Source organism: Balaenoptera borealis (assembly GCF_965194805.1).
Source record: "Balaenoptera borealis genome assembly, chromosome: X".
NCBI lineage: Eukaryota > Metazoa > Chordata > Mammalia > Artiodactyla > Balaenopteridae > Balaenoptera > Balaenoptera borealis.
Window position 1 is genome coordinate 53080805 of NC_138881.1, and position 11873 is coordinate 53092677.

Here is an 11873-nt window from a genome sequence, read left to right on the forward strand (position 1 = left end):
TCAGGCTGATCCAACTGGCGATCCCTGGTACTTTAACAGCTGAAGGAGAAGAGAGCAAGACTGGATAGGGTCCCTTCCAGGTCAGCTGAAGTTGAGAACCAGGAGAGCCATTCTTCCAAGTTTTGATGAATACTTGTGTTCCTGCAGAGTAGAGGCAAGGAGAAGACTCTGGGGAAGGAAGCCTTTTTACCACATATTTCTGGAGGGCTTTTTGGAATTGTCCAAAGGAGGTGACAGAGTACATCAGTAGGTCCCCTCATAAGAAAGGCCTACCATACAGCATTTCATAAGAGCTAAGGTTAAGTAAGGCCTTTGGGGATGTTCTGACCCTTAAAAGAGCAATAGGGAAGGCTTCCTTCCAACTGAGGGAGGTCTCTTGGGTTATTTTTCTTAAGGTATTCTTTAAATGTTGGTTGGCTCTTTCTACATTTCCTGAGGATCGGGGTCTCCAGGAAGAATGAAAGTGGTACTCAATATCTAGAGCCTTGGATATCTGCTGAATAATTTGGTTAACAAAGGCAAGACCATTATCACTCTGAAGAGAGAGCAGGAGGCCAAATCTAGGGAAGATTTCAGTTAAAAGCTTCTGGGCTACCTCTGAAGCTTCTTCTGTCCTGGTGGGGAAAGCTTCCACCCAACCAGTAAAGGTGTCCACAAACACCAAAATGTACTTATATCCTCAGTAGGGAGGAACCACTGTAAAGTCCATTTGCCAGTCTTCCCCTGGATATGTTCTGTGTCTCTGAGCTAGAAGGGCCAACGGGGGTGGCTTATTTCCCTGAGGATTGTTAGTCAGACAAATAGGGCATGATGAGGTTACCTTATTAACTACATCGTAAAGTCCCTTCCCAGAGAAGATAGAAGAAACAATCTGGTATGAGGCATCTCTCCCAAGGTGACAGGCCTCATGCAAAAATTTAATAATTTTCCATTGGAGCGATTGGGGCAGTTGAGTTAAGTCCTCTCTCCAGTACCATCCATCTGGGTCAAGGTGGTACCCATGATTTATGGCCCATTTGATTTCCTTAGGCAAGTAAGACAGGGAAGGGAAAGAACTAAGGGAAGGAACTAAGGCACCATCTATCACAAAGGGCTGAAGGGCTGCTTGTCAGGCAGCCTGATCAGCTAGCCGATTTCCTTTTGTTATTTCATCGTCACCCTTCTGGTGACTTCTGCAATGAATCACTGCTACCTGGGAAGGCTTGAGGACTACCTCCAAGAGGGAGAGAATTTGAGGTCCATACTTAACTGGATTGTTTTGGACCATCAAGTAGCCACATTACTTCCAGATAACAGCATGAGCATGCAGAACCAAAAAAGCATATTTAGAGTCAGTATATATATTAAGGGCCTTATTTTCAGCCAGGGTTAAGGCTTGGGTTAAAACAATTATTTCTGCCAATTGGGCTGAGGTCCCTGGGGGAAGAGTCCGGGCCTCAATAACCTGTGTCAAGGAGACCACCACATACACTGCCCTTCTACATCCTTCAGAAAGAAAATTACTTCCATCAGTAAACCAAACCTCCTCAGGTTTTGTAGTGGAATATCAGTTAGATCTTGTCGGGGCAACAAGGAATGATATATTGTCTTCACATTGGTGAACTGGTAGACCTTCTTCAGACAGGGGGAGCATGGTAGCTGGATTTAAAGAGGAGCAGACCATGACACGTAAGTCTGGATTCTGCAACAGTAATGCCTGATATTTGAGGATCCTGCTATCTGTGAGCCAGAAATGGCCTTTCTCTTCTGAGAGAGGTAACCTGATGGGAGGTATATACTGTCAGGGGAGGCTTCTTCCACTAATAAGGCCAAGGCAGCAACTACCCTAAGACAGTTGGGCCATCCAGTGGCCACCAGGTACAGTCTCATTGACAGATATGCTATAAGTCTCCAGATAGGGCCAAGTTCCTGAGTTAAGACTCCTAAAGCCATCCCTTGTTTTTCTGCCACAAATAGTTGGAAAGGTCTATCAGTTCTTGGGATTCCCAAGACTGGGGCCTGAGATAGTAATGTCTTTAGCTGTTAGAAATCTTGGGTTTGGCTAGGGCCCGAGAGCAGAGGTTTAGAGTCAGGTTTTCCTTTCGAGGCCTCATAGAGGTTGTGCTTTTAGTCCGTAGTTAGGAATCCATAGTCTGTAACACCCCATGAGGCCTAAAAAGGCTCAGAGCTGCTTTCAGATAGTTGGTTCCAGCAGATCTAAATCCCTTGTATTCTATCTGGGGAGATACTTCGTTCCCCTGGGGAGAGGATTACTCCCAGATATTTGACTTCCTGCTGTGCCAATTGGACCTTAGACTTAGAAACTTTATAGCTTTTTTTGGCCAAAAAATTGAAGGTCTGGGTAGCATGAGTTAAGGCTCTCTCATGGTCTGGGGAGCAAATAAGAAGGTCATCCACATACTGGATGATAGTCCCTTCCGCCAGATGTAGATCTTGGAGGTCCTTGGCCAGGGCCTGGATAAAAAGGTGAGGGCTGTCTCAGAACCCTTGAAGTAGGACTGTCCAGGTGAGTTGTTGTCCTCTATTCCCTTCCTCATGCCACTCAAAATCAAAGAGGTAGTAGGACTGGGGGTACAGAGGTATGGAAAAGAAAGCATCCTTTAAGTCTAACACAGTAAACCAAGAGGCTGTGCCTGGGATGGTCCCCAACAAGTTGTATGGGTTGGGGACTACCGGATGGAGTGGGACAACTGCCTCATTGATAGCTCTTAAGTCTTGGACTAGTCTGTATTCTCCGTTTGGCTTCTTAACAGGTAAGATAAGGGTGTTGCAAGGAGAACTGTAAGGAATAAGTAGCCCCTGTAGTAAAAATCTGGATATGAGAGGCTGCAGTCCCCTTTGGGCTTCTGGGCAAATTGGATATTGTTTCTGATTGGGGAAAGAGGTTGGGTCCTTTAAGGTGATAAGCACTGGGGAGGCGGTTATAGCTCTCCCCGGGATTCTATCAGCCCAGACCTGGGGGTCTACTGGCAACTTAGCTAAGGCTGGTGTGCCAGTTCTCAGAGGGGGCTGTGTCTCTAAGACTAAGAACTGGAGGGGTGTTACTGGGGTGGTTCCCCCAAGTACCAGTCTGGTTCCCAGCTTGTTCATGATGTCCCTACCTAACAGTGGGTGGGGGCATTCAGGTATGACCAGGAAGGAATGAGAGAAAGTATATCCTTCCCAGTAACAACACAAAGGGACGGTAAAGGGCCTAGTAGTAAGTTTACCTGAGACTCCTGTAACCTGACAGGAGTCAGAGGAGAAGGGTCCAGAGAAGGAAAACTAGGACAGAGTAGGCGGCCCCTGTATCCAATAAGAAAGATATGGTCCTACCTGCCACATCCAGGTTCGCCCTTGGTTCCAACCCAGTAATACTGATGTTAAACAGGGGGGGCCATTTGGAGCAGAGGGTCTCGTCAATCCAGGGTCATCTGAGGGGCTGCCCCTGGTCCCTGAGCCCTTTGGCCCAAGGGGCAGTTGGCTCCCCAATGGCCACTTTTTTGGCATTTTGGACAAGGCATCTTAGGAGACTTGCCCTTGTGGAAGCATTCCCTCGCCCAGTAGCCAGGTTTTCTGCAGACCCAGCATCAGTCTTGGCTTCTGCTGGGACGGGTCAGGGTTTCTCTGGGTGGGGGTTGCCCCTGTAGGGCTGCCAATAATTGGGCCTGCCTATTTTCTTTCCTCTTTTCCCTCTCTGGGTAAGGAACCTATCTTTTAAGAGGTTGGATTAAAGTTGGGTTTCTGGCAGATGGAACAAATCAAGCTCGCTTGTCTAGATGGCTAAACCCTTTTTACTAATATTTATGGAAAACAAGTCAAGTTCTAAATTACTTTACCCTCTTTTTCAAAATTTGCATTTTAAAACGATGGCATAGATAAGGGTTCCTGAGAAGACCAGATAGCACATTGGCATCTCAAAGATACAGGCAAGTTTCTCTTAGAATGACTTTGTTTCCTCTTTGTTTAATACTTACAAGCCTCTTAAGATAAATAGGGAAGGTTTGGGAGTGGTAAAAGGATTGGTGGGTTTTGGATTATTTTTGGAGCCACACTCATGGTCTTGTAAAGACTACATTTGTAAAACAAGGACAGTTTTGTTTTTCTTTTTTCAAAGAATTGTGTGGCTACCTCAATGATACTGAAGGACTAACATACCCATTTACCTATGTTGGAAAGTTTTACTTTTCCTCATTTAGCTTAGGGGAGAAGGCCTCTTCCAAAATTCCAATCAGGATCTGAATATCAGCTATGGTTAATTTAGTCAGACCAGTGGCCTCCTATTTTGGTAATCTATGTACAAACATTTTTGAGGATCTTCCCTAGGTTTAAGAAATTTGTGAGCGTGGTTCCCTTGCCCCTCAAGAAACATAGTGGCCCCTAACTTAGTTAATAAACCTCTTCCCATTAAAGGGATGGGACAATCAGGCACAAACAGAAAGGAATGTAAAAACAGCTGGCCATTGATGTTGCACAAAAGGGGTTCCAGGAAAGTGTGGCCCTGCCTTTTCCCTGACACCCCCATTACATACTCTTTATGGTTACTAAGTTTTCCAATCCTTTGGGTTAAGACCGGAAAGGTTGCACCAGTATCTATAAGCAAAATTCTATCAGGAGGCCTGCCACATCAATGACCACCCAAGGCTCAACATTTATTATGTAGATGGTATCTCTAGGCAGAGCCACTTTTGGCCTCGGGCTCCCTCAGTCTTCTGATTGTGAAACCCTGTCAATGGCCGAGGGGCCCCCATCACTCTCCGGTGTCTGGGGCATTCCTTCTTCCAATGCCCTGGCTGTTTGCAAAGAGCACATCGATCGCAACTCTCCTTCCAGTGCCCCTTTTGTCCACACAGGGCACATTGGGCCTGTCTGGGTATTCATGGGCCTAGTGGTCCAGGAAAAGCTGGCCTCGCAGTTGGTGGTCTCTGAGCAGACAAAACCACTGCAATCATTTGCACCTTTTGCATATTTCTCTCCATGCGTTCAGCATTTTTGGCCATATACTTATTATTGAAAACCAAATAAGCCAATTGGAGCAAATCGTTCTTTGGAGTCTGAAGACCAGCAGTTGCTTTCTGAATTTTGCGCCTGATGGCTGGGGCAGACTGGGCCATGAAATGCATAGCCAGAAGGGCCTGTACCTTGGGGGAGGAGGGATCCAAGTTCATTTGGGATCCATGGCCCTGTATGGTGAGGTCCCCTAGTTGGCATTCTAGAGGTTGTAAGAACAAATGGTTTTGTACTTCTCCAGAAACTCCCATGACCGGGATAGACTGAGATGTTTTCTGTGCCACTTTGGTGTTTACCACAGAATATGTGACACCGTATCTATTAGAAGGTCAATCAACTTATTCCTCACTGTCAATGTTACCTGGGGGCTCTTGTGGGAAAATTAGAATTGGGTGCCTCAAGTCCAAGGGAGTCCCCGGGCCTCTTAGAGGATATCGGAGCAAGGGAAATTACCCTGCTGCGGAAACGGCTCCCGGTCCAAATTGGGTGCTCTGTCGGGTCTTAGATGGTGATACTAAACCAGGTTCCTGTGCTCCAGGGGTTAACATAGAAACTACTATTTGATCCCCATGGGTAAGGGAAATAGGAGGTGGTGAATATGTTGGCGGCATGGGTCGGAGGGCAGTTGGAACAACTGCCGGTGCAGCTTGCTCGGCCATTGGGGGAGCTGGATAGGCTAGAGGGAGGTTTAAGTTTTGAAATAAAATACCCCCACTCTCATTTTCTCCCTCTTCCCCTTGTAGAATAGGTTCCCCCTTAGGTTTTCTTTCAGACCGCTGCACCATAAGGTGGCAGCCCTCTGACTCCTTTTCCTCCTGATGCAATAGCATAAATGCTTCTACATATGGAATCTCATCTCTTTTCCCTGCTCTTTTGCAAAACATTTCTAACTGTGATATCATATAATAATTGAGTGAGCCATTCAGGGGCCATTGTTCTTCTGATCCTAGCATATATTGGATCCGCACCCTATTACAATAGTATATCATATCTTTCTTAGTCATAGGCTCACAGCTATGTTTTGCCCATTTATCTAATATATGCCCCAAAGGGCTCTCCTTTGGGATAGATGGAGTATTTCCCATTTTTATAAGTTTGATAACACCAGAACACAAAAGACACATATTCCAACACAAAAAGCACAAATTCCAACATCAACACACACAAAACTAAAACCAAACCCAACAAACCGGTTCTCAAAATCAGGTAGAGTCCAACAAAAATTCCCCTCTCCAACAGGGTACCCCAACCAAAAAAACTGGTTTGTCCCATAAAGGAAAAGCCCAAATTGAGGGGGGAATATGTTCTAATGTGCACGCCAGAGCGACTTACTCTCCAAAATCGAGTCTGTCGACTCATAGAAGTTTGTCTGTTCCTTGCTTCAACTGCCAAGAGCTGGGGTAGCCGGCGCCACTTCAGGGAATTTTGAAGGGAAGATCTTCAGGACAAATGGTCCCCGCAGCTGCTAGGGCCTTGCCCCAATATTCCCTGACTGGCGCCGCCTAGCCATGAGTAGCAAGGCTCCTGGCTGGCTAAGCTAAATTTGTTACCGAGTCCAAGATCGCTCTGCTCGCCGCACAACAGGCCAATAAATTGGGAGACCAGGTGTTGAGACAAGGAATAGCGACTGTATTCGGAAAGCCGGCAGACTGAGAAGATGGCAGACTAGGGTCCCCCCAAAAACCCATCTTATCGGGGTCTGGATGCCAGTTTCTTTTATAGAATCAGAGAGGGAAGTAAAGTAAAAAGTCAGAATAGATAGGGAGAAGTGGGGAGGAAGTAAAGTAAAAAGGGCCATCAGTCTTGAAAAACATCTGGAATGGCCAGCCTTGGGGAGGGGATGTGTTCATTTCTTTTTTCTTGCAGCCATTCACAGGTGGGTAGGGTTCCCTGAGGCAGGCCGTTATGTATGATTATAATAACAAAAGCAACGAAAAGCAAAGGCTAAAGTCGAAGAAACAGATCCAACATGGAGTCAAAATTGGCTCTTCCTTGCTACAATATTTTTTCTAACTTTTTACAGTAGTCCCCTGTTATCCACGGGGGTTACGTTCCAAGAACCCCAGTGGCTGTCTGACACTAGGGATAATACCAAACCCTGTTTGGTATATACCCTGCTTTTTCCTATACATACATACCTATGATAAAGTTTAATTTATGAATTAGGCACAGTAAGAGATTAACAACAATAACTAATAATAAAATAGAACAATTATAACAGTATATTGTAATAAAGTTGTATGAGTGTGTCTCCCTCTTAAATATCTTATTGTACAAATTCAGTGTCTTTTCCATCTTAACTTTTGCAGTTTGAGGTGCGACAGCAAAACTAGCATGAATTTCTTTTTCTTTCTTCACAATTTCATGGATAGAAGATTCGTTCTTACAGTAGACCTTAGCAACCTCAGCATATGATTTTTTTTCATTCCTTAAGTCAAGAACTTTCACTTTTTCACTTAAAGGAAGCATTTTATGGCCTCTCTTCAGTATATCCAAATTGCGAGCACCACTACTCTTGCACTTTGGAGCCATTATTAACTAAAATAAGAGTTACTTGAACACAAGCACTATGATACTGCAACAGTCAACCTGATAACAGAGATGCTACTAAGTGACTCACAGATGGGATATGCTGGACAAAGGGATGATTCACCTCCTGGGGCGGGATGGAATGGGATGGCACCAGATTTCATCACTCAGAATTGCACAATTTAAAACTTATGAATTATTTATTTCTGGAGTTTTCCATTTAATATTTTTGGACTGCAGTTGACCGTGGGTAAGTGGAACTGCACATAGTGAAACCGCGATAAGGAAAGAATACTGTACATAGACTTTCTTCTATAAAATTTGGATTACATTACATGTAGTCCAAATCCTTTCTTTTATCTTTTAGCATTACACTGTGAGCATTTCCCACATCTTAAAATTTTCAAGACTGTGACTTTTGTTGGCACATCATATTTAATTAAATGTGATAACTATTTTCAGTCAGCATTTATGTGTGTCTTTTCTGCTATCAGTTATTTTTTAAGCTTATTATATGTGCTTAAAATTCATCTCCAATTAATCCTCAATATAAACTTTATCTAAACCTCTGGTGACACCTCTTCTTTTTTCATCTGATAAATATCTGAATCTTTGAAAAGAAAGTGGTAATAGAAACAGAAAGAGATGAGAGAAAATGGAAATAATGATAGGAAATTGTCACTAAAGCTGCTATAAGTTGGGAGGTGTTACCTGTGGCTTTGAATGAATGTGTAATAATAACGGCAATATTTGTAATGATGGAATAAAAAAGAATTTGTTTTTTTAAAAAATACATTTTTGGCATCCTCAAGAAATAATATGTCTGTCATTAATGCCTTGGTGCTAAGAAAAAGCCTGTTTGGAGTATTTCTTTGCTATCTGTTGTCAATCTTCTCTACTCTCATTCTCTATCTTCCTGAAGCCATGGGAATAAAGAAGAGTTCTCCTGCAGAGGAATACAACTTGCTGTGGAATGGTTTCTAGATAAAGGTCATAAAGACATTACTGTATTTGTGCCTGCGTGGAGAAAGGAGCAATCCCGCCCTGATGCACCAATTACAGGTACCATTTCAAATAAGTCATTTCTTCTCATCCAGAGGCAAAGCTGTCAGGATAGTTTGGGGAGACTTTGATGCTCCCAAATTAGATAATTACTTTTCTAAATTTATTAAGTATACTTAAAATGTTTTTTATTAAGTATATTTTAAAGCATATTTTTCCTGATCCAAATAAACCATTGTGCTGTGGCATACAGCAATTAAATAGAGACTTCAATTTCAGGCAAAGAATAAAGCACACAGTTGAAAAAAAGGAGTGTTTTTTCTATTTGACCATAGACTTCAGACTAAAGGGGGATGAATCTGAGTTTTCCAAAATACTAAAGAAACCATGGTAGACCATGGATCTTATTCTGTACCAGATAAGTGACTGTGGGATTTGCAAATTAGGGGGTAGAATAGAAAAAGAGAAAAGTCCCATGGCATTCAGAGCGAACTTATCCATGAGGCACAGTAGGCCCAGTGCCTAGGGCCCATGATAGATACTTTTAGGGTCCCATGTAAAAGTTTTAATTTTATTATTTTTTTAACATCAGAGGGGAAAATTGAATATAACAATGAATGTATAATAATGTACCTAACTGGATTATTTGTTTTTATACCAACCCAGTTGTAAAGTATAATTTTTAATATTTCTTTAATGGAAGAAGGGACCCATGAAAGCAAAAGTGCCTAAAGTCCACAAAAGTCATGATGTGGCCCTATTAGCAGGAGGATCACTACATTCACTTGTAGTAGTATATGAAGCGAGCTCTTTACAGCATTTGAGAGCATAAATGACCCAGTCCTCTGAGTATCAGCTCTTGCCTGTTGTGCAAAATGAGAAGGTTCAGTGAATGGCTGTCAGAACTGTGTCATGGAGCTATCTGCCAGCTGCTGAACAGGCTCTCAGCCTCAGTCTGAGAGTGGATCCTGGCTTCTTTCCTCAGTAATTAAGAAGCTAAAAGGAAAAGGGGTCAGTACTCACATGCTACACCTTAAGTTTTTCCTTAGTCATGGCTTTCCCTCAGGCAGAAGGCAAAAATGTTGTCCCTAGGAGGGATGCTTTATTCTCCTTCTGGCTGACACATCCTCAGCATACTGCCCTGGTTTCTTCAGCAACCAAAAGCTGGTGCTTCAGCCAAAGGGCAAAACAAGCCTCAAGAATGCTAGGGTATCAGTGTTATTTCTCACTGTTCATGGTAGGTTTTAAAAACTTAGATGCCATTGAATCTATTTCCTTCATTTTATCAGAAAGAAAACTGGAATGCAAAGGGGAAGGTAACTTGCCTAAGGTCACAATCCAAATTGGTGCCATAGCCAGGAATAGAGGCCACTTTCTCTCTAAGGGCAAATAATATATTAATCTAGTACCAACTTTTGTATTTGTAATATGGGGATAATGCTGTTGATTTCCAAAGGTTATTTCTACCCTCTGGCGTATAATCCGTATTTCAACAGATCAAGATATCCTACGTAAACTGGAGAAGGAAAAGATTCTTGTCTTCACACCATCCAGAAGGGTCCAGGGCAGGAGAGTTGTTTGCTATGATGACCGGTTCATAGTCAAACTGGCTTTTGATTCTGATGGCATCATTGTATCCAATGATAACTACCGAGACCTTCAAATTGAAAAGCCAGAATGGAAGAAGTTTATAGAGGAGCGGTTGCTGATGTATTCTTTTGTGAATGACAAGTATGTTTCTTTCCTGTAGGCTCTGAATAGCCTAAATCCGAGTTATTACTAGGGATAGATTTCATTTCATTTCAATAAACATTTGCTGGACACTTACTGTGTACAGTGCATTATGCTGGTCACCATGGGGATAAAAGGCTGAATGAGTAACAGGACTCACCCTTAAGAGGCTCAAAGTGTACTGGAGAAGAGAGAGAGATTCCCACAATGTGTCGTGATATGTGCTATGGTTAGAATTTTTTAAAATTGCTTTGTCTATGTGAAATGATAGGAAAAAGCCTCACAGAGGAGATAACATTTGAGATGAAGTTTACTGCAGAGGAAAGAGGGCTGCTGGGCATTTCAGGTAAAGAAGACATCATGAATAAAGCTACAAAGATGTGAAAGTGGGTTGCATGTTGGGGGAACCAGCAGGCATGCCAGTATGTCTGGAACTTATAATCCACAGAAGAATGACGCACGGGAAAAATCATTCCTTTTTTGTGTTCAAGTGGAAACAGAGGGAAGAACTGCTGGCTTAGCAGAAGATAGACTTGAGGCAGGAAGGGCCATTAGAAGGCTGTGACAACAGTATAGGCAAGAGGTAGTGATGGTCTGAACTCCTGATAAGGGATAGTGGGGACAGAATGGAAGACGTTTACCTCTTTCTTGCCTGCTTCCAGATTTATGCCTCCAGATGATCCTTTAGGACGCCATGGCCCAAGCCTTGAAAACTTCTTAAGAAAGAGACCCATTGTTCCCGAACACAAGAAGCAACCATGCCCTTATGGTGAGTACCTATGTGCAGAACCAAGTTCTGTACTGAGAGAAACATAAGAACTCTGTGAATACTTTTCTCTTCAAGGTTTCCCTTTCAAAGGGAAAATCCTGGCTTGTCCACTTTCTTAGTTAAAGTCTGTGTCTTCATGTATTATCAGTTAGGCATTTAAAGAAACATCTTAGAAATTGCATGAGGAAAAGGTAACTAGAATCGAAGGAAAGAATAATTGTCACTAGTTAAAATGATGCATGTGTTCTAGCTGCCTCTGTCCTGAGCAGGGGTGCTGGGTGTAAGGATGTGCAGAAACCCACTTGGCCTATGGAATCAGAAAGGGTAATGCCAAATTGGGTTTGGCCTGAAGAAGGACGTGTCTTTCAGGCAGGTGACTGCACACTCTGTCAACTAATAATACCCTTTTCTTCCAATCTGTACTTTCCAGTTTACTTACAAATTTTATTTTCATTTCCTTTTTTAAATATAGTTTTCTAGAGTGCTTTCATGATCTTACCCAAGTCCCTGGGATACAAAGTTTGTGAGCCTAATAGTATGACATGGGCTGCCTGGTCTGAGGCTACTTTGAATGTTCATTATTTTTGGATAGTCATTTATTTATAGGATGACTAGGTGTTTGTTCTCAACTATCATTTATTCATATCATAGAGTATTTCATGTTCATTATTTTCATTTAATCCTCACAATGACCCTATAATTAAGGCATTATTATGAACCTTGTTTACATAATAGGAAAATGAGGCACAGAAAGTAAAATCACTTACCAAGGTCATGGGGCTAGTAAGTGACATAGCTGGAATTCAAACTCAGGTCTGACCGGCCTCCAAGCCGGTGCTCTTTGCACTGAACC

At 42.8% G+C, this 11873-nt stretch overlaps 1 protein-coding gene across 1 annotated transcript in view; it reads left to right on the forward strand.

The window, feature by feature from the left end:
* The window catches only part of ZC3H12B (zinc finger CCCH-type containing 12B), a 198897-nt gene that overhangs the window by 176997 nt on the left and 10027 nt on the right, over positions 1-11873 (forward strand). Inside the window, exons 3-5 of the mRNA XM_082376593.1 lie at positions 8441-8580; positions 10017-10251; positions 10914-11020. Of these exons, the coding sequence (XP_082232719.1) occupies positions 8441-8580; positions 10017-10251; positions 10914-11020 (482 nt within the window). The remainder of the gene's footprint in view (positions 1-8440; positions 8581-10016; positions 10252-10913; positions 11021-11873) is intronic.